This window comes from Macadamia integrifolia, chromosome 1 (assembly GCF_013358625.1).
Source record: "Macadamia integrifolia cultivar HAES 741 chromosome 1, SCU_Mint_v3, whole genome shotgun sequence".
In the NCBI taxonomy this organism is placed as follows: domain Eukaryota; kingdom Viridiplantae; phylum Streptophyta; class Magnoliopsida; order Proteales; family Proteaceae; genus Macadamia; species Macadamia integrifolia.
The window spans coordinates 15,275,972-15,300,931 of record NC_056557.1 but is presented as its reverse complement, the minus strand read 5'-3'; the positions used below and the strand labels follow the sequence as shown (position 1 = coordinate 15,300,931).

At 36.4% G+C, this 24,960-nt stretch overlaps 3 protein-coding genes across 9 annotated transcripts; 1 reads left to right on the top strand and 2 right to left on the bottom strand.

The window, feature by feature from the left end:
• Positions 1-55: 55 nt before the first annotated feature.
• LOC122080671 (uncharacterized isomerase BH0283-like) lies at positions 56-14,182 on the bottom strand. Of its 2 annotated transcripts, XM_042647492.1 has the most exons (11): positions 13,769-14,182; positions 13,560-13,630; positions 11,467-11,575; positions 9,595-9,677; positions 6,989-7,147; positions 6,460-6,561; positions 3,884-4,105; positions 2,764-3,075; positions 2,196-2,357; positions 495-578; positions 56-406 (listed from the first exon to the last, which is right to left on the bottom strand). In XM_042647492.1, the coding sequence occupies exons 1-11, from the start codon at positions 13,839-13,841 to the stop codon at positions 299-301; spliced, it is 1,485 nt and encodes a 494-aa protein (XP_042503426.1). In that variant the 5' UTR covers positions 13,842-14,182; the 3' UTR covers positions 56-298. The 2 variants fall into 2 exon arrangements, with proteins under 2 accessions (XP_042503426.1, XP_042503420.1); XM_042647486.1 differs by lacking the exons at positions 56-406; positions 495-578; positions 2,196-2,357; positions 2,764-3,075; positions 3,884-4,105 and adding an exon at positions 5,983-6,317 and having other exon boundaries at positions 13,769-14,146.
• Positions 14,183-16,618: 2,436 nt separating this feature from the next.
• LOC122074312 (transcription factor bHLH7-like) lies at positions 16,619-21,541 on the top strand. Of its 6 annotated transcripts, none has more exons than XM_042639142.1 (8): positions 16,620-16,776; positions 17,379-17,667; positions 17,815-17,889; positions 18,041-18,184; positions 18,402-18,467; positions 19,932-19,997; positions 20,290-20,349; positions 21,000-21,541. In XM_042639142.1, exons 2-8 carry the CDS (start codon positions 17,434-17,436, stop codon positions 21,165-21,167), a joined length of 813 nt encoding a protein of 270 aa, XP_042495076.1. In that variant the 5' UTR covers positions 16,620-16,776; positions 17,379-17,433; the 3' UTR covers positions 21,168-21,541. The 6 variants fall into 6 exon arrangements, with proteins under 6 accessions (XP_042495099.1, XP_042495107.1, XP_042495076.1 ...); XM_042639161.1 differs by lacking the exon at positions 16,620-16,776 and adding an exon at positions 16,783-16,996; XM_042639156.1 differs by lacking the exon at positions 16,620-16,776 and adding an exon at positions 16,783-17,000.
• A 956-nt stretch (positions 21,542-22,497) lies between these two features.
• LOC122074354 lies at positions 22,498-23,224 on the bottom strand. Its single transcript, XM_042639181.1, has one exon. The coding sequence runs from the start codon at positions 23,160-23,162 to the stop codon at positions 22,719-22,721; it is 444 nt and encodes a 147-aa protein (XP_042495115.1). The 5' UTR covers positions 23,163-23,224; the 3' UTR covers positions 22,498-22,718.
• Between the last annotated feature and the right edge of the window lie 1,736 nt (positions 23,225-24,960).

Below are 24,960 nucleotides of genomic sequence, written 5' to 3'. Positions count from 1 at the left end.
AAAAAAAAAAAAAAAAAGACACTAATGCATTGTATGTATCATTTTAGAAGATCAATAAAGAGAAGCCAATAACATTAGATTTTAAATTTTGTAGATTCATTCTATGCAAATACAGGGTCCAGTAATAAACACAACTTGGTAGCTTGTGGTGTTGCCCAGAAGCCCATTGCTACCGGAAGGTCTTGGGTTCAAGCCTCCCCATAGAATAACATTAGAATTGAAAACATGCTTTTAAAATTACAAAATATTGGTAGTAATTACAAAAAAGAACTCCAAGGAAGAGGGAGCTAGACCGGAGCTAAGACAATAGTGAACCTTCCATGACAGTAACAGCTTTGCCTCGAATCAATACTCTCTGGGTTGCCTCATCAAAATGCAAGTCCAGTACTCCACCCCTAGGAGATGCCTAATCCAAAGAAATTGTATTCATTGTTTGAGAAATCTCATGCATGCATTTGTGTGTAAAAAAGAGGGGGTGTAGTGAAAGAGGATACCATGTATGCAACTAGATCACATTTTCCCAGCTTTTTGCTCCAATAGGGCACTAAGGCACAGTGTGCACTTCCGCAAACAGGATCCTGGAAGACAAATGAGCCAGACCCATTAAGGATATTAAGAGTTTAAAGTGATGTTCAAAAAAATTGTTCTTCTTTACTCTAGAATCTTGTGGACAACCATTATGGTCCACCAATGGAGTTCATTTGCAAATTAGGGGTAAGTTAGACAAAGATACGGTCTTGTATTTGGTTTGAAAGCATCTTTGCGCCACAAAAGAAAAAATAAAAGGAAGGGAGAGGCAAACTTTGCAACATGTGGAGCAAGCTGAACTAGTGAATCCCATCTGTCTAAATATGATTTCAACCAATGTGGGAACAAATTTACAGAACTTGTAATACAAATCTAATTACAAGGGACGAGAAGTTGTTACCTGAACTCTCCTTTTTCATGTGATAAGTTTCACAGCAAGAATGTAGTTTACCTTATGGCAAAATGAAAGTCACTTTCTAGCTATGTTTCATTTGGAATAGTCCAAATTTTGACAGTTCAAACGTAAGAAAAAGTTCTTACCCAAATAAATCAATTACATGGTGACCTATGCAGTTGGATGGGCTACAAAATTTTAAATCCAACAAATCTAAAGGATTGCAAAAATTACAGCTGTCGTCCAGGCTGCTCACAAAAGGCATCCCAAATACCTTTCCATACACATACAGATCTGTCCCCTTCTCTAGATTTTAGGTTGCATATAAGAAATATCATGTGTGTGTTGGACATCAACACTTATGACCACATCCTGTTATTTAGGCCCCATTCTAACACAGCTGTTGAAAAACTTGTTTTCAATATTTCAAAATGTTTGGTACACTCACATAGACTCACCAAAAGCTTCCTATTTTTCCAGATGGTCTTAGGTCCCCCTCCCTTTCAATAGCTATATAGTACATAATAGAATCAAACAATGTGAGAACTATTCGCTTCGAAGAGACATTGTTTTGTACAACTACACTGCAAACAAAAGAAAATTTCTTTACACCAAAGTCAGTCTTTACTATCTAAATTCTAGAAAAATAACCAAGACAATCAAAGGACAAGAAAGCATATTTAGAACTGAAAAGAAGGAAAAGAAAAGATGGAAGACGATTGTTAATAAGTTTGATATAGAACATTCTTGCCAACAACTAGATGTATAGATCATATCCATTGAGACATCATACAAAAAATTCAAGATGCTCAAATAGCAATTATTATATGGAAAACAGGATCCAAATTTACTGAAGTCCAAGACAGTAACAAAATTGTTATGGCACTTAACATAGTGATAGTATGCATCCATATGACATGGTTACTACATAAAAATAAATGACTAACACTCTCAAATTGAAATATATATATATATATGTTCTTTCAAAACAAAAAGATACAGTCAAAAAAAGAGTAAAAAGGAAAAGATAAGTGCAAGGAACGATATTAGTCCATAAACACAATTAAATGATAAAGCGTGGCTCAATTTTTCACATTTACTTCTACAACATAAGTTGTTGCCATTTTGGCCAAGTATCTATAAGAAAGAGAGTGACTATTTGTAAGTAAATACTAGTTATGTTACAACAAGGCTGCTAAAATGCTTATTAACACATGAAAGATCAAAAAATAAATAGAGACCATTTCATGTTCATAAGTAACAAAGAAGTTACCTCATTAATTCCCAACTTTGGACAAAAAAAGCGACTGAAGAAATCAAATCCAGAACCATCGGGAGCAGGCCCTGTAACAATGACCCCTCTTCCGGGACATTTTCGTATCTCATCCAATTGTGGTTGTAAATCAGCAACCGTCTTTCCAGATGAGAGCTCAACCTAAGAAATGCAACCAAGTTCCCTCTTTGAGTACAAATACCAATAATTCTTATATTTGAACTAAAAAGAAGGCATCCACCTAGCTTCCAACAAAAAAGAAGTTCCCGGAGTGGGTAATCTTATCCAATAGTACAACATAGGACACCCATAATGTCAAACTGCATGCAATGTTACTAGCATTCCTTTGATAAGCAAGAAACAGGGGATAGACTAGGATTAAGATAAGCAGAGACATCCAACTCTATCAATTGAAATGAAGGTATCTGAGTTGTCCCCAAGTTAAAGCCAACTAAACAATAAGTTACCGTAGTTGTTCCATGCATACTGATTAAAACCTACATAAATGATGCATCCTAATATATCCAAAATCAAGTGTCATTATAAATGATCAGGATAGAAAAATTACAATGAGATCACCCTTATTAGCTGTTTTACTAATATTGACCCTGTGAGCACCATTCAGGGTTTCAGGAAGTAATGGAATAGTTGCAGATTCAAACTCGAGCACAGGATCTGTAGGGAAGTCTAATTCTATAGAGAAGTTCTCTTCTGGCTCATCATCTGAGAACTTTGCCGCATCCATGTTTCTTACTGTAGGAACCCTTTTAACAATTAGAACTCCAGATACTGTGACGAACTCAATAACATTTGTTCTTGCCAGCCTAGATGCAAAGAGAACATGTGCAGCTGCCAATGTTCCATGCCCGCAAAGCTTGAGCTATAGATAAAAATGAAAAATGAATTAGATGGGAGAGTATTTATCAACAGTTGCAAAAACAACTGATACATTGACAACTAGCCAATTTATAAAATTTAACAGAACCCATTGGTACTATACAATGGTAACTAGTGAATGGGCAAGGTAGGGATGGAATCATCATTCAATGAGTACCAATTAGTATATGGGGTACCAAAGCCCCAAGTGGGTTATTGAAACCATCCAATCTTCCCCATTCTTTTGGATAGTTGATGAAAATCAATGAACAGGTCAGGAAAGAATTGATTCATAGACTAGATACCAGATGGGAGTTTAAGGTTCGTTGGATCAGTTCCTTCTAGTATAGCAGGACTGTCTATGGCGCAAACCATGAGATGTTATTCTTCACGATGAAATTAAGAGAAGTAATAATTATTTTTCTGACATTTTACATTTGAAACTTATATGTTGAAAACCCACATTAAACCCATCTGCAATTCCTGAAAATAAGCTAAACAGCTCAAACTTCCACTTAACCAGAAAGTAGGCCAGCCTGTCATTCAAGCTAGAAACTAACTGAGAACTTAGAAACAATTCAAACAAAATAAACGAAAAACAAAGTCAAGAACACAGAAACCTGTCTCTCAGAACTTCACTGAGTGCAGGAAAACGAAAGTAAATTTTTCTCTTCAAAATCTAAAAAAAGGATAGTGCAGAGAATATCTCAAGTTCGGTACCACTACAATAAGTTGAATGTAAATTTATATTTTTTCTCCAGGGACAGATTGAAGTGGTAAGGCAATCGATGATGGAAGAAAATAAAACGAACCTCAGCTACAGAAGAAAACCAGCGGAGATGGAAACGCAGCACAGATTGGTCATTAGTGTCCGATTGGGTAGACGAAATCGGAGTCAAGAAACAAGTTGCCGCAATATTGAATTCCATGGCTACATTTTGCATCCACTTCTCATCTCCCTTTCCTTCTCCTTCTTCCAAGAAGCACACAGCCGCTGGGTTTCCCTTAAACGGCGTTTCAGTGAACGCGTCCACCTGCTCGAATCATGCTTCATCTTAAAAACAAAATCTTAAAGCGCACAGAGGACAAGAAAGAATCAAAGAGAAAGAAAAAGGGATTACCAGAGAGTATTTCAACGGACTCTTCACCATTTCTTGGAGGGGGAGGGCAAGAAAGAGAGAGAACCGAAGAGGAACCGTTCACAAGATTCTTCCTGTATCGAATAGAAAGAAAACTTGCTTCCCAAGTACCCACCTAAAACGCAGGGTAGATGGAAACCACGTATATTTTGCAATTAAATAATTGAACTGGTGACATGACAAGCATGACTGAGCTAGAATTTCGTCCATTCCATACTAGTTTAGTATAGTACAGTCGTACAGTAGCTACATGGAGTCATGGATGATGAAGATGATGATATGAACAGTGGATGAAGAGGAGAGCGACCATATTATCTCAAAACACCCTTCCTTGCCCATTTGTTTATTTTCCATGTCCGAACAAGATCGGAAACTCAAATACAAAGAAGCATCAGCAGCAGCCCAAGACAAAAACTGAATCAATTACCCAATCGCAAGGTTAACGCAGTACTAGTACTTTATTGGGCCTGAAATAAAAAATAATGTTACAAATTTATACACATTTAAAAAAATTAGGAATTACACTCCAAACCATGAAATGTTATTGTAATAAGAAATTAGTTCTCTAATATCTTCTAAATCAATCCAAGTCTTCTTGATTCTTCATCTATCATCCCTTACCTCTTCATGCTAATAAAAAGTCATTGTCATCATATAATCAACATTTAATGAGACATAATTTTCTTTGTGTATTATGCCAATAGTCCATCCAAAAATATTATTAATTGCATCAATTTTCACATAAATAAGGATCGGTAGGCTTAATTTAGGAAAATTATCACCTTATCTAAATTGAAGAAGTTCGATTGCTTTCCTGCTCTTCTAATGACTAAGAGAGAGATGGATTCATCGCATATTTCAATTAAGGTTCTTAGAGTGAGATTGTTCACCATCAGGATCACTTGATCCGATACAGTTTTTTAAAACATGAAGGCTTAGCCCTTACGCTGTATCAATGTTGGATACACATCATCTATAGCAAGCGGTAAGGTATGTTAAACATCAAATGGCTAAGAACATATAGACATGCATCCAAAGGGACTCAGCCACTAGATGCTAACAACGGCTGCAAACAATTTTCACATATCAATGCTCCTGGAAGTCTGACACAAAAGACGAAACAAGAATACTTAGAACTTTCACGAAGTCCATAACATGAGAGTGTTCGACCCAACCCAGATTCAGAACACAGCATCGAAGAATCCATCCCTGCCAAACGAATCAGAATCAGCTGGAAGAGATCCCACAAAATACTAAAATCAACCCTTAAATCTGTAAAACTAACAATCCTAGAGTTTTCGCCCCCGATGTTCTTGGAACAGTGGTCATGCCTGCCTGGGAGGCTGGGATAGATAACCGTTCCAATTTCCAAAGAGCAATTTTCAAATCCAAAATTAGTAAAGCAACTCGAAGGTCCTCAATTCAGACCTTTTTTTTAGGGGGTTGGGGGGGGGGGGGGGGGTGTGGTAAATCTCAATTCAGAAACTCTGATCAGCCTCAGGATGCTCCAAGTTTGGATAATCAGATCGACCACTCAAACTTGCGAACCACAGATAGAACCATGGTAATAATAGGGTAAAATGCAACTGAACCCACCATGGAAGGACACCCTGAAAGATACCATCCCGCAAGCACAAAGCGCCCATGGGAGATAGCTGACCTACATTAGCTTATGCAACTCTCGGAGCTTTCAGCAGCTTACAATTTAGCCTATCAGGTAGGTCACTTCTGAATGTGATAAGGGTGGCCATTTTTCAGCCAAAAAAAACCTCTTCAACAACTTGAAAGCTCAAACTAAGAAGTCTTTCATGTTACAACCATCCTCCCATGATCGAAATGAATGCACTTTGAGGATTATACACATCTTACACACTATGATAAATGAAACTAAACTAACATTTCTTAGAATAATTCTTATTTACAAGACAAATGTATATGCCAGGCAAATGGGCATTTACCATATTCCTGCCTTGGACATTTTCAGGAAATGGGTTAGAGTTATGTTTGGGAGTGCTGCAGAGCCTGATTTCTTCTTTTTTATCCTCGTCGTCTTCAATGCTTTTCCCCCTTTTGATCCGGCAATGGTTACAGAAACCAAGTCGTAGAACTGTCGGGAGAAAAAATGTCATGACACAACCTTTTTTGTTGGCTGAAGACCAGTAGTGAATAAAACACTAGTGTTACACATGGAACCTAAGATGCTCAGAAAATACCCTCAATTCTCAAAATTAAGTCCAACCCAAATTTACCTCACACACTCCATGCAGCAACAATCTATGAAAGGGATCTTGAATCTGCAGGACAAGATCGTCTTCATCTCCACCATCTTTGATGAATGCTCGTATACATTCCTAGGAAGAATACAATTAGCCATTAACAAGGGCATCAATATGTAAAAAGCAGTAACTGTTTCTTTAAGGAAAAAATGTGAGAGAAAACTCAAGGAAACTAGTCTGTGTTAAGGACCATGCTACAGGTCAAGAGCCGGAAAAGAATACAGCACAACCTATAAAAGAGGTTGAAGATGATCAGTTACAAAACCAGAGTGAAAGACACCAGAGACTAGAAAGGAGAGAACTAATAAGGGTTGAGGTCAAGGGCACAGGAAGGAAGCTACAGGGAGGAGAGATAATAATTATTAAAGACATTCAATGGTATAGGGAGGAGATGATAACTATACCAAGATTTTGAAACTCTCATGAGTAAAAAAGGAATTTTCATCAGAAGAGCATCAATAAAAGCAAACATGCTATTTAGAATTAATTATTAGCTATATACCTCATAGCTCGCAATCAGTTCTGGAAGGTAACTACGCCGCAGGGCCTCTCTCGTTCGACAGTCCACTCTACGCCATGCGTCTACTGCAGCCATCTTATCAGCATCCACACGATCTTTCCTTTTAGATGAAGAATTTTTCAGGGCATTGATCATGCAAACCTAAGACCAAAGACGAGGGAGAAACCTCAATAAATTAGAACATACAGCAATGCACATACCATGGAACTTAATAAAATGCTGGAAGAAAATAAACCAACGGAATCTGCATAGAAGTACACTCCTGATTCATGCAAGCCATACGAACTAACTAATTGCAATTGAACAGAATCTTTTACTTCTAAATTATTCCAGAGAAAGGAATGTCAAAACTTCAGGGAGAAAAAAAAATTTACAGCACTGCATAATTGTAATAGTAGGTAGACAGAATTTTCCAGATAAAAAATTTTGGATAGAGACTCAATAGCTTATTGACTAGGACCGCAATTCATATGCAAATGTGCTTTGGATGTACTGCAAGATGTCCTGAAATGATTCCTAGTAGTTCATACCAAATACTTCTGCAAAAAGATTAAAATGCCAGGAAAATGGAGGAAGAAGGGAAAACAAGAAATTGAATACCAAGCCAAGTGCATTAAGGGTTCTAAGACTCAGTTCTCCAATTCTCAACCAAAATAACTCCTGAACTATACAAATACATGTTTTTATAATGAAAACCCCACATAATGCCAGTCCTTAACAGTACACTCATGATCTTATGAAAGCCTGACTTTTAGTATTATCCTTATAATTGACTACTAGTGAGATCTGTTTTTGTGAACTTCTTAGCTCTAACATCAATTATTTTGGATTGTAAACTCCCAAACCCTAGCCACATTCTGAACTTTCAGACTGGTTTCTCTCTTCTTGTTCCTTCTACAAATCTGTCAATGAATTTATCTCCATTTCTATTGTGTGTGCCACCATTTGTTCGTCTACTGTTGAAGTTGTTAATTTGCATCGGATTTTTGCGCTTTATTGGTTGTCTTGGATTCTTTGCTGCCCTGCATCACAATAACTACCCAAATAACCACCCATCCAATCTTAACCATTGGATCTAATAAAACAGAATTACCCTTAAGCAAAATATGATCCAAATAAGACTACCAAAACATAATGAAATACATAAATTGCTATGTTCCTGCATCAGATTAGGACTAGTGGCATATCCTAAACTCTACCAGAGAAAAACAATACCATATTGTTACTGAGTTTGAATCCACGCCAAACTCAACACATTATTATTCTATTATATTGTCATTTTATATAATTCAGGGATGTCAGGGCAGCTACTGGAATTTCATGTACTTTGAATGTAATTACTGTGAGACTTCGGGCACTGTTGCATTACTCTCTTCCTATATAAAGGTGATGCCAGCCTAAACTGCAGTTTTCCTTCTGGTATTTCCACTTCGGGAAACTTAATTACTAGAGAAATGACCATATGGAAAGCAATAGATTTTTGGGTTAATTACTTGGACACCCGTCATATGGCCAGCTTGTGTGACACCCCAAAAGTTTGAAAAGTTTATTTGAAGCCGCATGAAACCTGATGGTGTTAATCTACTGTTAGTGTTTGAACGAAAGACCATTTTACCCTTACAAATTATTCAACTTAAAATAACCCAAATCATTGTATATATAGCCAGCCCAAGTCCGGAAAATTTTGTGCGGGCCTTGGGTTTTCTAGGCCCAACTTGCACCCCCTAGTACTATGCATACTATGTATTGACAGAAGTGACAACGCAAACTAGATCCTCAAATTTGGTGACCAAATGAAAATATTGGACCAAAATGCCAAAACTACTAACTATGATAGGCTTAGGTTTAGTGGTTTCTCCCCTTTTTACGTACTTCCAAAAGATCATCAGTCACTGACACCAATCACTAGCCGAAACAATGCATCAAATGCATAACAAAGAATTGAACTTTTAGAGTTTTTTTTTTTTTTTTGGGTTCCCCTTCCTTTGGTGGGGTGGTGGGAGGGGGAGGGGAGCTCAGAGATCAAGTTCTTCTTTTGATCTATACAACTGATATACCAAAACTCATTACTAAAAGGAGAGATGAGAATTCAGCATGATAGAAAATGAGATTGAAACAAACCACAGAAGACTTTCCAAATGTGCTCATAAAATTATATCTTGTCAATATTTGGACACCCATAAAATTCCCATATTAGCATTTTTTTCAACAGGCAGACATGAACAAACTAAAAGTGTTAGTAAAAACATAAAGTATGAGAGAAATCAAAGATCATCTAATGAATGAAAACCCCATCTTGCACTCTACAACCAAGCTCGAAAACCAGGCCAAGTTTGAAGTTCTGCGAAAATTTAAACCCAAGAGTAGATCAAGATCATGAAATCAAGTTAAGATACATAGGTAGCTGATTTTTTGGTCCCCACAGTTTCATTTTGCATTAATCCCAGGATCGAGGGATTGGGATAAGGTAGTGGTTCAGATTCAAATCACAAAACTCATACAAGGATCAGATGAACCATAAAACCTCAATTATCCAGAAACAAAAGCTATACTCTAAATATGCTCTCATAGAAGGGAAAGCAGCAAACCTCTTTATCCATGTCAACACTCCTAAATGCATCCCACTCTTCTGTATTTGTCATGCAAAATGGTGACAAGGGTACATTGTCACCTGTAAGAATGAAAAAGCAACAAATCCATCATTTATTAGGGGGAAATGAATAATAAGAAAGAAAGGAGCGCATAAGAATAGCAACTGCCATCAAAATGACTATTTTCTTCCATATTTGTCCACTTCTTTTTCTTTCTTTTTTTTAAATATATGGTGAAAGATTTTATACTCGAAAATTAATTGAAGCTTTTTTACTCAAACAGCTATGATGATTTGCCACAACTGGCTAATAATTCATGGAAGTTAGTATGCAGCCATATCAAAGATTGAAGGTATATGATTGCAAATATATGCCCAACCTAGCAATTATTAGAATTTTTCGCATCAATAGATAAACTAATGCCCCTTAGATATCCATGATTAACTTTTTCAAAACAATTAATTCTATCAGATTAAAAACTCATATAATAGTCAAAGGACATTTCTATTGCTTGATGTATGATGTAATAACAATCAATATAATACTTCCAAAATTTAAGGAATTCAGTGAATTAAGTAGAAAGTGATATAAAAATAAAGGGCTTTGATAATATTTTACTCCAAATGTTCATTAAACGTCATAAATCGCTTCAAATATGATTACCTAGGTCATGCAATCAATTAATTTTTTAAACTTAAATTTATACTAACTAATAGCTTGGTAATGTTTGCATCCCATTGTAACAGTAAGATCTAGAGAAATTTTTTTCTTTTTTTTTTTTGGGGGGTGGGAATGGAAGGGAAGAGAAACAGAAAGACCTGAGGAATTAAAAAAAAAAAAACAAATTATAAGAACAAGAGGGTTGGTATTCTTGGAGAAAACTCAAAGATGATGCCATGATGGGAGAAAAATGTTGTGCATAGGGGCAGGGTGAGCTTATGTCGGTGCACATACAGAAAAATCTATTATGTATATCAGTGGAATATTGGTGGTTCCTTAATGGATTGGAAATGGAAAACAATGTTCACACTGGGAAAAACTACTCTTTCGGCCCTATTTGTAAACCAGGTGGAAACCATATCCAATGAAAATCCAGATGTAAAATACTACTTTTTGTGTTAAATTTACCCCATGATTTTCCTTTTACGTGGTTCTTACCTGGAAACAAACAGATCCTTCAGAAAAGTATCTCAAAAAAAATTAGCAGTCCCATGTACAGGAGGAGTCAAATAAGATAAGCTAGTAAGGCACTAGGCTAAACTCTTACATTCTGAATAAATTTTTCCACTACCATGCTGCATATTGTGGCCATTAGACATGTCATCATAAAATGGTGATAAATATTGGCACCAAACTATTCATCCAAAAACTACTGGCACCAAACTACTCATCCAAAAACCCCTCTTGTGAGTAGATAAATAATTATGATATTCCTAATATAATAAGGGGGAAGTCAGAGTAAAAATCTCATCAGCAGTCAACACCATCTCTGCATCTACCCGATAATCTATGATTTACCAATACAAGGTCAGACTCAGCTGCAAAGAAAACACACACATAGAAAATATATATATATATATATATATAGAAAGAATGCAAAGTAAACAAGCCTGATAAATAGCTAACACTAAAGCCTAAGGATTCCCTTTTCTCCATGATATTTCCCACATAAAAACATCAACCTGTTTACCATGTCCAATCTGCACGTATTGTAATCTGTCTTTATCTTCTACAGCTAAGATAACTAGTATAACAGGTCCACATACAAATGAGTTATATAGTGAGGGCAGAAACATTCAAGACCACAAGCAAACATCAGATAAAATATAAATACAACAAGATGAGATTATTCCTGGCATAGAAAATTACCCCACGGAGGAGGAGCAAATAGGCCTCTGATTTCTTCTGCATCCAAGCGAGGAACAAGTTCAATCAATAAGCGATCATTTACCCATCTGCGAGCCCGCCGATTGCTGACCTATAACAAGTAAAACATAACATACATAGATTACACTTCACCAATTCAAGCACTGAGATTTTTCATAACTTACAGAAAGAGAAAGTGTATTGAAAAATATGAAGCAGGAAGCCCATATTCAAACTATCTGTAACTACCATAAGCTGTGTCTTAAGGAGAACAATTATTCAAGAAATATGGAAAGCCTCACGGAAACTATACATTTTAGGAAGTCACAGAATAAAAGAAAGGCATCCTCACGATAAAAACTTTGCACATCTCATTACAGATAAGGATGAAGATAAATTGGAGGTTGGTCTGTATTTACACACAATAACAGACCCTTTACAAATTCTAATTTTAGAGATTCAGTACCCATATTGCTAGATACCAGAGCCCCATCATGGTTTCAAAAACTATTTTTTAATACTTGTAATAATTATAGGGAAATGATCCCTTAAGTCAATTTAAGGACCTAAGCAAAACTCTTGACCATGCCTTGACAGCATCCCATTCATCAACAGACGTTGATCAATACACGTTCAACTATACCGTGAATCATGAGATTCAAAACCAAATATCTAGGAAGGGAGAAAATGAGAACTAATAACCTATACAAACAAAGGAAATTATCTTCTGATGTGGAATTGCTACTCAAATGCTTACTTAAACTTAAGGATGGTAACCAAAAGGAAAATTGAGAGGGAGATCGTGCATGGAACATATTGATTTAACATTTTATAGACCAAAATAAAGATTAAAAGGTTTAACCTTAAAGAGCGTTTCTTTTCTCTTGAGACATATATTGCGCATTTACATGCATCCCCATACCAAGAATGAAATTGGTTGTAGTAAAACCAAATGTCCGCACAAGATACTGCTACATCCTTCAATCTCTCGACTGCCTTCTCCCATTAATTTGGTGTCTTTAAATTGGGGGAAAAGAATCCAAGTGGTTTATTACAAACAAAGTTGGTCCCATGGTTTCACAGACCAAATGTGTACACTAGATCCGTTACATCCTTCTGTTTCTCGATCACTTCTTCTCCCATCAATTCAGTCTCTTTTTTTTTTTGGGAGGGGGTAAACAATTGAACATACGTGAAATCAGTTTCCTACCAAATCTCAGAACTGCAACATTTCTTTTTTACAATCTCATCGATTGTGTCTTTTAAAGGAGGATCATGAGAACCCCAAAGAAGTTTGATAAGTTACATCGGTATAAGGAAAACGATTCATTACCCCACCCCCTTTGAATTTCCTAGGTAGTTGCAAAAGTGATAAAGCACGTGATAAATGTGGCAATCATTTTACAGTAAAGAAAATGTTTTCTTGTGCAACGCAAAAGCGAAAGGAACTTTTACAATATTTCTCAGTCATTAAATTTTGGCATGAGTTTTGCTAGGAAACTAAAATCCAATGATGATGGTAGGAAAAAGCTCAAATGCAAGCCCAATTGGCGAATTGTCTCAAACCCCTTCAACCCTATGAACCATACCTAACCATACACGCCCATGCATCCCTGAGTTTGTTATGATAATGGAACTTGTCAGGGTTTTTTTTTTTTTGGGGGTAGGGGGAAGTCATTGGGGTTTGAGAAGTGTTTTTGCACGAAGTACTTCATTTTCTCTAGATCTCGTTGCAAAGTTACCAATTTTGCATAATGAGGGATAATAAGCAATAGTTAGCTTTCGGCTATATGTTTTTCAATGGAATAACAAGATAACTCAATGGAATCCTCAGACAGTTTCTCACTTAGTTAAGATTTTTTCAACACTGGAAGAGGAGTTACTCTGCAACCCGAATTTTTGTGACAGTTCCCATTATTGAACGCTAAAGTCAACAATTGGTGTACGAAGAGTAGGAATAAAACCATAATACCAGATTAACCAGCCTAAATCCCCGTGAAAATGAATAAGAAACATGTGCAACCAAGATCCAAATTTGTCTCCTAGAAACCCCAAGAACGAATTTAAATTCAACAACGTATTATATTAAACAATACCTTTCCAGCCAAGCCCTCAAGAAATTCGATCTTCTTCTCGATTAAGTTTCCACGATATTTGACCTTTTCACCTGAAAAAAAAAATTTCAAATTACGTTTTCCTTGCTGCAGAAATGCATGAAATAGTGATAAATAAAGCAATAGGGAAGGAATAGGATTCAAGACAAATCAAATATGCATCGCCACAAAACTAGTAGAAGTCAACATACCTTTTGGTGGATCAAAAATAGAAGAGTAGACAAGAAAGTCCTCTTCTCTCTGCAACACAGCAGGGGTCGCCATGAAATCAAATAATCCTCTCCTTCGCTTTTCACACCTGAGGGTTTCTTCCGTCTTCTGTTCTGCGATTTACTGGAAATGTTGAGACAGTTTAGTAGCAGAAACACAGGAACCAAACTCAGAAAGATTTGATTGTTCGGAGTCTCTGGACTTCGGAAGCAGCAAGTACCGATAACGAAGGAGTTTTTTTCTTCCTTTTGGGAGAAGGAAAACGAAGGACTAGCCTGTGAATAAAAAGGTCAGGGGGAGGTAAAGGGTGTGGGAGAGGAAGAGAATATCCTCTGATGCTATCAGATTGGAGAATATTATCCGTAGACAAAAACCTAAACGAGAAAGGAGAACGAAACGTGCTGGTGATGAACTGATTGAATAATCACAGCCATCCAATTGACAGGCTACCCGATGGTGTAATGACTGTAAAGTGTCTGGGAATATATCGACTCACTCTACAGATGGCCCCTGGCCCTCTACGCTACCGGAGCGGGGTGTGCATTTGCTAGTTCTTTGTCCCACCACGTCACTTGGCAATTGGCACTTGGCACCAACAAGAGTTACGAAAACAAGAATCGGTCCCTGCAGATTCTGATTCCGATTCAAATTGGATTGGAATCCGCCGAGATCAATGTCAAAAATCCTATAATCGGTCATTTGATTGAAAATCAACCGTTGAAGGAAATATTCGCATGAATATTTCAATTCTAAACGGTAGAAATAAGGATCCTAATCAGATATAGCAACCTTTAATGTTCTTCCAGCTTTTACAGATTGGGCTACGAGTGCATTGGTCACACATGTTCTCCAACTTAGATCTTCTTTTCTTTCAATTTATTTTCTTTTTTTTAATAGATATTAGAACTCTTGTGCTGGTTACCATGCATATAGGTCATCCAGACTTTGACTTTCACGTGTTTGGTGGTTGCGCTCTCTTCGTTTCATTGTACATCTTTCTTTTATTTTTGTAAGGAAATTTTTCTTGGCAGACTTTAATTAAGTGATTTTCATCCCAAAAAAAAAAAAAAAAAATCCATTAATTCACCTAATCTGATTCATCGATTTTTGAAACCTTGAACCCAATTCAATATTCACACTCAGGGTTATGGGTATCAAATTATCAATATTGCTTCAATGCATATATTATTCATTTTCGATATTAATATGATATAGAATTGTCGATTTTATAAATATTATGTTTTTTAGTAACAGTATAGACACTATATCGATATCAAGTATAGAATCAGCATACTAATCACTTGGTCTATGTTTGTAATTGTGTTACTAACAAAATTATTTTCAAGAGAATAAGGTTTAACATCGACGAATTATTTTATTATTGGTGATTTGATTATGTGATTGGACTCTTTATTATTATATCATCATTAAAGAAGATTTATATAGGCAACCCCACTTCCACAGAAAGAAAAAAAAAAAAAAAAAAACACAAGAACCTCACTTGGTTAGATAAAGGTTGAGTGTGTTTATATCTATTTGTGTTTGAAGAATGAAATTCAACGACATGTCCTTGCAAAAGGGAAAAAAATTCCATTTTAGTTAATGGATATTATAAATCATACTTATTACTAAAGATTTATGAGAAGAAAAAAAAAATCCAATGGCTTAAGATTGATTTCCATTTCAACATATTTATGTTTTGCCACATGGACGAATAAGACAATTTTAATTGTAGGTATCTAGGGAGTTATATGTTCACAAGATATGTATTAAATTTCATATTAAAATTCAATTTGGATCGAGTTTTCCTAAGGCCACATTGAATGGGAAGTCATTCACAGTCCTCAATAAATTCATATTTACCAAAAATAAATAAATAAATAGAACAAAGAACTATATGACCCACTTAATCAATAGATGGCAGATGATTATCCTCACCAAAGTTTTAGGTCTTTCCCCAAACATCTTTTATAGATCTTTTTGTCCATTGATGTTTAATAAATGGGACAAAAGGCTTTGTGAGGTGAGGTGAGGTGAGGTGAGGGGAGGGGAGGGGAGGGGAGAAGCAAGGTATGGTTGGGCCAGATTTCTTAAAACCCTAATCTAACCTTAGGTCATCAAAATGCAACCCAAGCCCAATCCAACCCTATCGGGTTTATGTTCAGAACCAATATTGTCGGATTCATACCAACCCAACCCACCTAATTGACCCTATCAGGGTCGGATTGGGTCGAGCTAGGCTGAGTTGGGTTAACCTGACCTTAACTTCTGCAATGTTTGGATTAACCTTGATTGACCGATTTTTATCATTCATATCTTATATATTAAAATATTATAGAAAAATGAAATGCTAATAGGGCCCTTAAATTCTAATATAAAATTCAGGGTTAAATTTTTTGTTCCCTTAGATCGGACAGCCAGACCCAACCCTGACCAAGGGTAGGGTTTTTCAACCCTAATCCGTCCGACATCTTAAAAAAAAAAAAAAAAATAAATAAATTAAAAACAAAAACTTGGCTCAAACTCTATTTGGGCTTAAGACGGATTCAGCCTCAGGCTGCGAGGGCAAACTTTCATCCTTCGGATTTATTGAGTCTATTCACCGCTCCACGCCCCCACCCTTCAATGAGAGGAGAAATGTCTACTATATTAATGTTTTTGCATGGTGGTCCACACTTCTGAACCGAGAACCCTCTCATGAATATATACATTTACCCTCAGAGAGTTAGAGATATTGCATTAAAAAAATAAAAATTACAGGGCCATGCTAGTCATTTGATCTCCTTCACCGTGTTTGTTTTCGCAACCGTTTGCCGCCACTCTGTCCGTATCCTGCAGCAACTGACATGGGCTACGTGCCGTACGTATCAGATGCGTATCAAAAAGATCAAGCACGGGGCGTCTCCCACAGCTTTTTCTCCATTTGTTCTTCAGTTCTTCACTGATCTCCGTTCTTCTTACTTCGAATCACAATTTCTGCCAAGGAGCTGTAAGAAAAGAACCTCTCTCCTACTCTCTCTCTCTGTTCAGTTTCTATGAATGTCTCAGTTTTTTTCAATTTTTTTCGTTCTATAGCGACCTTGTATGAACTTCTAATGGCGATATGTCTGCCTTAACTGTTCGGAAGTGTCTATTCTAGTTGAAATATAGATTAGAGGATCGTTTGCACTTCTGAGAAGACGAAGCAATATGGTTATTGGTGCATCTGGGTTTGTATGTGACCCTGTTCGGGTTTCTGGTATTTTAGGAACATTTATTACTTCCATTCATCTTAAATGCATGAGAACTCTTGGGATTGGGTTTGCTTTTGGGGTTTGATCGGAAACAAATGTTAGAATCTGTCCCAGCTCAGGTTGAATCTGTTCTTCATTTGTTTAGAATCTAGACGCAATTCCGGAACTCTGTAACTGAACTATGGTTCTCCGAATAAGTTGATTTAAAACCGTGTAATGATCTTCTTCATTTTCTCTTCTTTCTATGAGCAAACAATTAAGTATACAAAATTGTGTGCTCTTAGTGTTCTAGATTCATTTTCTTTCTTGCATGCTTCACAATCCATGCTGTTCTCACGAATATGTTAATTTCTTCCAGAAAGTTCAACAGCACTAAGTGTCGATCATCCTAGAGATATACGAGAGTTGGAAGCATGCAGGCCATTAATGGGGTGCCTAAATTCCAAAAGGATAAATTATATGAGGATTCAAGATCGGTAACAGATTCCAATCCAATTAATTCTGCTCTTAATATGGATGTTTCAAAAACATTGTCATCTGCGCATATGCTCAACATCGACAACCATGAATCTTTGAAAGCTCCTGCAAGATTTCTTTGTTCTGATAAATTGAAAATGCTAGAAGGAAACAATTACAATGTTCCAATGGTAAATGATCCTTTTCCTGGTCTCAACTTGAGTTTTTTCTGTGTGCTTTAATTTGATTACTTAGCCGATGTAGCATATCTTGTTTTGCAATTGTGAGTTCATTCCCGAAGTTTGAAATTGTGATATGAAGTCTGGTTTTTACCACAGGCAGGATATCTGTACCCAGATGGTGAAGGAGAACCGCAGAACAAGTTAATCAGTGAAAACAAGATTTCAGTTCTTGTATGACTGCTTTCTTTTGTCATAATTCAACTTTATATCAAAGCAACTCCTGCCAATTGAATTTATTATCCCTAAAATCTGTATGGAGGTGATGGATTTTCATGTTTGGCAACTTCATTCTATTTATATGATAAATTTATTCTTGCTACAGAATAATGTGTCTAGTTCACAAGAATCTGATGGGGATCAGCGTAATGTTTCTCAACCTCATTTGGCTGTTACAGTTGCTGTCCCAACCCCTTCCATGAGTGTATCAAAGAGAAAAGCTAGTATTCAAAGGAATAATACTGGTCGGGTGAGGGATTCTCCTGCACCAAATCATACATAAATTAATTAGTTCTGGGATGTCTGTGTATGTTAACATTCATAAAGATAAGTGACAAAAAGTTATGTCCTTTCCCTCTGGCTGGAACTAACAAAAATTGTTTTTTGTCTCTTTCACGATTAACTATTTTTTGAGTATAATTGTTTGATATCGTTTATTTTTCTCAACTTACAATTTTTGTTGACAGCAAAACAGAGCAAGGATTTCTGGAGGCATCAATACATTGAGAGAACTTCTTCCACATTCTGAAGAGGTGAATACATCTCAGAAAGAGGCTTCCTAGGATTAATTATTGTTCTATTTGCATCATCTTTGCCTCTTTATCCCTTCTGGCAACAAACTATTGCTATACAAGCGGCAGATCCAAGATAAAATGGTTTAGTTGTATCCTCCTCTAGTCTGCACTCTCAGTCCATGGTGGTGCGTACTGACAAATATATAATATCTCAGACCTACTGAATGATAACACTTGAAAACTTGATCATGGAGGTTTGTTTATAAAAATTTGAGGGGGAGTTTTTCTTTTGAATGAATGAGACCAGCATAAATGTGGTTGTAGCCAGAAAATTTGCTCATGTACAGACTTTTTGAACTAAACAGACAAAACGGCATTTTTTTTCAATGATACTGAAAAAAAAAAAAAAAAAAATCCATTTATGCCGTTAGCCAAATAATTCGCAAACTTGTGCATGATTATTCTTAATTTTTCTGTGCTTTTCATAAATGACATAAAACATGTAGATTTAATAATTATGCCAAGAATTGCATTGTAATTTTTCAACGGTTGTACCAAATTATTCCATTTTTGCCTATGTCCATTTAATTATGTAAATGAATGGTTTAGATAATCAATTTTTTTCCTGATATAGGTCTGTTACATCTTAAGTTAGTCTCTGACATGCAAATCTATAAATAAATAAATAAATTAAAAAAAAAAAAAAAAAAAAGAGCAACCTAGTGCACGAGGTTCCTGCTACTACAAGGTCTAGGAGGGGCAAGTGTGTACACAGCCTTACCCCTTGCTTTGCAGAAGAGGCTGTTTCCAAGTTTTGAACGTGTGACCAACAGGTTGCAATAGTGCAACTTAACATGCAAATCTATATGTTGAAAAATAGTAGGACTAAGTTACCTATTGTTTATGTTTCAAATGAGTAATAGATGTGGAGACTGTGAGAACAAGGTTTAGGGAAAACCTTATTTTTTATCTTGATGGAAAACAGGTACAGAATGAGAAGTAAAGAGTTCATGCTAATTCTTGTAGAAAATTTATCACTTGATATATAACAAGCTTATGATCATATGTTTCTCTGGCTCTAAAGCCATCTAGTCTTGAAATCAGAATATGAAACCAAGAAACCCAAGGGGTTAGCTCAGTTGGAAAAGACCAATAAGAGGTCATGAGTTCAACTCTCTTTGGGACCAAAAAAAAAGAATATGAAACCAAGCTGGCAAGTTAACCAGCTACTGGTATTCAGATTCTGTGTACACTCTGACAGACACACCACACACACAGTAACAAAGAGTATCACATACATTGGATGCACATGCTTCTATTTTGTCTCCCTCATCTCTCCCCCAAACTGAAAAAGATGTATCCATGTCAACCCATCTAGAAAATGATTCAACAGCGTGCCCTTCTAACATGGGTGACTGACTTCCCATGAACTTTTCTTTCTGTGTATTTATCAACCTGACCAAGCAAAATTGGGCTCTGCAGGGTAGCAAAGCCTCTGTACTGGATGATACCATCGACTATATCAAGTATTTGCAGCTTCAAATTAAGGTAGGATTTTTCCCTCAGGTTCTTAACTAGTGCTATCTCTGCTGGATGACATGTATTTATAACACTTGGAAACTGGAATTTTGGGAAGAATTTTTGGATACTTACCTCTTTGGGGTCTTTTTTACCACATAAGCTGCATTACTTATGGTGGTGAATAGTTTAAGTTCTCTTAAATGGCATTACTTCTTTTCTGTAGTTTTAATTCTGAATATATGATGTTCAGCTTTGGTAGTATTAAGTGGTAGCAGTTGCTTAACAGGTCCATAAATTTTGCTTGGGGTCAATTTTGCAGATGCTGAGTCAAAGCAGATTGGGTGGTGAGGCAGCTGCTGCTCCTTTTACTCATCTTGAGGTACTATTTTTTATGACTTTTATATTTTCATTCGATCGGTTGAGTAGATTTATCTCCCATTTTGACACTAAACATTGGCTTCAAATTTATCATGGTGTGAAATTATTTAGTGAAATGCATCATTTTCTAGAAGTCCAGGAGCATATATGTGGAAGAAATGATAAGGCTACTTGTGCATTGCCTGCCATTTCTATTATTACTTGGCTGCAGCTTTGCTGACATTTCTACACTGCAACTCGGACAGAGATTGGATATAAGTTTCACATTCGCTGATGTCTTTGTCATATTTTGACAATCAGATTATTGCGATTGCCATAATCTTGAATGCATGCCTTGTCATAGTTCACTGGCTATTTATACGCATTGATTAGGAACTACATCCATAGAACTCATGCTGAAGATCCCAACCTGATATAATTGATCAAAAAAATTCCTACATGTAATGATCCCAAAGCAGAAATATCAACATAAACATGCTGAACTTCCCATAATTGATCAAATGCTGATGACTGATGAAGTGATGATTCTTTCACTTCCTTCCCCCCTAACCCCCAACCCCCCCCCCCCCCAAAAAAAAAAATATTACTGAGTTAATGTTGCTTATTCCTTTTTTATATGCGGGTGCATAAAGGTTTTTTGGTGTTTTATAGGGTTATGGACACTACTTGTTCCATCAGGAGATGCTTAATGAACCCCTTGAAGAGATGATTGGAAAGTTAATGGAGTTGGACATTGCTACTGCAACGCAGCTGTTGGATAGCAAGGGCCTGTCTGTGATACCAATTGCTCTGGCAGAAGGGGTCTTCCAAAAAAGATGAAAGGCTAATGGATCAACCTATTCTTCTTTGATTTCTCCATCGGAAAATAATTTTTGGTGAAAGTGGAAGTTTCTTCTGACTGTTTTGATATTTCAAAATCTATCAAAACCAAAGATGATGGTAAGTAACAACTTCATGGATACGATCTTTCACAGTTGAGAGATTGTTTTGGTCACCGGAAAGAAGGGTATTTTGAGTAATTTTCTGTGCGGCAGCTTGCCAATTTGTCATATGTGTTTACTGCCTCACAGCCAAAAACTGACTCTAAGCTGCCTCCCTTTTTCGGATATGTTTTAAGTCTTTTGTCAAGGAAAAGGTCCAATTTAGCCTCCCAAAGCTTCTAATACTAATTTAGAGAACTGCTTTTCTTGAAATTGATGAGAATTGGTCATCTTATACTCCATTCTTGCCCTTATTTCCCCTCAAATTTTACCCATCTTCGTAACATTTGTGAGGTTGTATTGTCAGGTTAAACGGAGGTCTTGGAAAGCACTAATGTGGAGGAGTGATTAGATTCAGATGGAAGGATCCAAAATAAGTAGGGGCAGGCCTAAAATAACCATAAAAGTAATAGTGAAGAAAGACGTGTAAAGTGTAGGACTTAATTCTACCTTAAATAGAGCTCTTTGGAGGGAGATTTTTTTTTTTTATTATTTTATCCTCCAACAAATCCATGTAGCCCACCGCATTGCGTGAGTGCTGTTGTAACATGGGTGACAGATATGAAGTTCCAATTCACATTTGGAATCCAAAAGAATATGCTATGAGCTCTTCTTCAACTTGAGATATTTTGCAGCATAAGTCAGTGAAACCAAACAAACCCCCTGGAAATTTCTCAGAAGGTAACTTGAACTTTTATTGGGGGGAAGTCCAAAATAATGGGATTGTTTAATTCCACTATCTAAATAATGGTGCTCCCCAAAGGACAATCAAATTTGGTTGTCCAGTGGCACTCATAAGAAATAATGGGGCTGTATGGCCAAGAATCATGGATGCCCTCAACTAGGCAGACCAGTGAAACCATTCCCTATCCCAGAAACTAATCCTTGTCTTTTTAAAGCCTTAAAAGGGTATTAAAAAATAGAATCGGAACGATCCAAAATGGAATCGGCTGAGCTCGATCTTGATTCAGGCGGCTTAAAATTAGCCTCTTTGTACAGTTTTTCTAAGGTTCTGCTCAATCTTGGCCGATTCCAGCCGATCCTCATCTGAATAATATTGGAATCGGCTGGACCAATTCGGAACCGGTGACTGAAGAAGTCTTGCAGGAGAACCCAGGAAGAGTTTACAGAACTTATATCAAAGATGACTCCATTAATGCCATCAACAATGCAAACTAGAGCTTGTGGGGTATAAATTATATTCCTTCTGTTAAAAACTACAGTTTACAATGAAAGGTTCAGCCTTCATGGATTAGAAAGTAAAGACAGAAGACCTGGAGTTGAAGAATTAGAAGTAGTAGCAGCAAAAGAAAAAAGAGTTTCAGATACATATAACTACTAACACATCATACTTACAGGAAAGGTTATATAAGTGGGGGAGGTAATAAGGTCAGCAAAATTCTGGCCTGGGTTTCTTTCGGACCAAAACACAGCCTCTCTGATGGTCTCTGAAGATCTTGATCTCAGAGCAATCTCTCAAATCTTCAAGGCTGATGTACTGTTGCTTCACTATCCTTGAGAAGTCACTGAAGCTGTCATGTATCCAAACATAAGGGCGACATGTCTCATCATAGTAGTAAAGCAAGCTCTGTGTCCCTCCACCATCACTTCCTACACTTGGCATGTAAGCCTTGTAAATGGTTTTGCAATTCAGTCTCTTTGAAGACCCTGGCTTGATTGTGTGGCCCTTCTTCAATATGGATCCTACCCTTATCTGCAATTCAAGTGGTTTGTCTGTAAGGTTCCAGATTCTTGTTCCAAGTCCAGAGGTCCTAACTTGATCACCACATCCACTGATACACCGTCGAATTGAGAAAACCCCAAAACTTGGCATTTCTTTCTTCTATGAAACTATGGAGGGATGTGTCTATTCTAGTCCATAAACCATTACATATTCATGGTATTATAGTTAGAGTAGGAAATTGGTAGGGCCCAAAGAAAACCCTAGATTTCCATTGAGAGACATAATTAGGTACACCTACAATGTTTCTTTGTCTCCTAAGGAAAAGAAACTAGTAAATGAATCCATTTTATTTTTGTGATCTTCATGATGAAAGTGGGTTTTGTCATGATGCTTCAACTTTTGTAATTAGGGTTTCATGCTTTTAGATTACTCTAAACAATACATCAGAAGGTAGGTTAATACATGGATGTATATCTCACAGTATGATCTGGAATCTAATTTAAGAGCAACTAACTTGTTGACTGATTGGGTAGAGCCATTGATTGTTACATGGACTGATGGTCTAGTATATATATATATTAGATTTGAATTATTATTATTATTATTATTATTTTTTTTAATCCATAAACATGATATGGAAAAATTTGATGGTTAAGAATATACATAACCTATCTTAAATCAGAAAATGCTACTCCCACAGTGATGGGTCAAAATAAGGCTGTGTTTGGTATGTATTCTTGAAATGCATTATAATTCGATGCACTTAAAGAAATCATGTCAAATACAGCCTCAAGTCTTCCACCTATGACCTTATTTATCTAGACTTACTATTTATTTAATGTATATTTGTAATCGCATCTTCTCAACCTCGATATTTTGTGGGTCCTATGAACTCCACCCTCCAGAAAATCTCGACTCCAATCGTGGTTAAAGATAATGAAATATATAGCTATAATTTAAAAGCTTTTGAAATTGTACAGTCGACTTTGACATTAAGGCTACGTTTTATATGTTTTCTTTGAAATACAATATCAACCTATACTGAATACCAAATATAACCTACATCTCATTAACTCGTGCTAAAAATGAACTGAAGAAGTGAATGAAATTACAAAGATGCTATTTTGTATTGTTCTATGGGATTTTGTAAATTTATTGAATATCTGTATCAGATTTGAAGCCACTTTCTTTATTTGTTGTGGTCTAAAATTTTACCATTGAGATGGATATGAGGCCTTCTACACATGGACCCATCTATGTATTTACCATATCATAGACAGTAAAGCCTTGAAACTGAAGACCCTTCTTTGTAGATGTGTTTCTTTGGATCATTTAATTTGGGTTTGTTCCGAAAATGAAATATAAAGCATCACATTATCATAACTAGATTTTTATTTTAAACCAAGCAATCTGTGGTCCCTGAGGCTGAAAACCGTCCTGCTCAGGTGGGTGTGGGTCACAATTGAGCTACTAAATGTCATCACCATAACCACTACCACCACCACCACTAAATTATTAATCATGATCACTGTTACTATCAACTAATAAATTTAGAAAAGAAACAAATAACTGTTTAGTTATTAATTAATCAGATTATATACTCTCATGGAGACTATAGACAATCAGAGCATCTCACATTCTCTTTCTTTTTGCTTCTGATATCCTTTTTCCTTACATGATCAGATATGATGTTTGGCAACTTGGGCAACTCTTGAGTATTGCATCTTCCCTTTGCTCATAGTTACAGGGAATGTGGACTGGCTCTGCCAGTTCTAGTTAACAGTTTTAGAACATCAGTCTGCAAAGATTCCATCCCAAGCATGGTTCCAAGAATTGGTATTGGTTCCATCGATCCGTATTGATATGTAAAAAAATCAAGGGAATAGCCAATAGCATAAAAACAGATCCCCCAATAGAAAAAAACTAACATGTTGCCTTCATCTTTATT

Excerpts from the sequence above, each read along its gene's own strand:
- LOC122080671 (XM_042647492.1), bottom strand. The coding sequence starts at position 13,841 with ATGGCGACCCCTGCTGTGTTGCAGAGAGAAGAGGACTTTCTTGTCTAC. Across the intron at positions 9,678-11,466 it reads ATTTGCTCCTCCTCCGTGGG|GTGACAATGTACCCTTGTCA; the intron begins GTAATTTTCTAT and ends TCATTCTTACAG. Across the intron at positions 3,076-3,883 it reads GGTTTTCTTCTGTAGCTGAG|CTCAAGCTTTGCGGGCATGG; the intron begins GTTCGTTTTATT and ends TTTTATCTATAG.
- LOC122074312 (XM_042639142.1), top strand. The coding sequence starts at position 17,434 with ATGCAGGCCATTAATGGGGTGCCTAAATTCCAAAAGGATAAATTATAT. Across the intron at positions 17,668-17,814 it reads ACAATTACAATGTTCCAATG|GCAGGATATCTGTACCCAGA; the intron begins GTAAATGATCCT and ends TTTTTACCACAG. Across the intron at positions 19,998-20,289 it reads ATTTGCAGCTTCAAATTAAG|ATGCTGAGTCAAAGCAGATT; the intron begins GTAGGATTTTTC and ends TCAATTTTGCAG.
- LOC122074354 (XM_042639181.1), bottom strand. The coding sequence starts at position 23,162 with ATGCCAAGTTTTGGGGTTTTCTCAATTCGACGGTGTATCAGTGGATGT.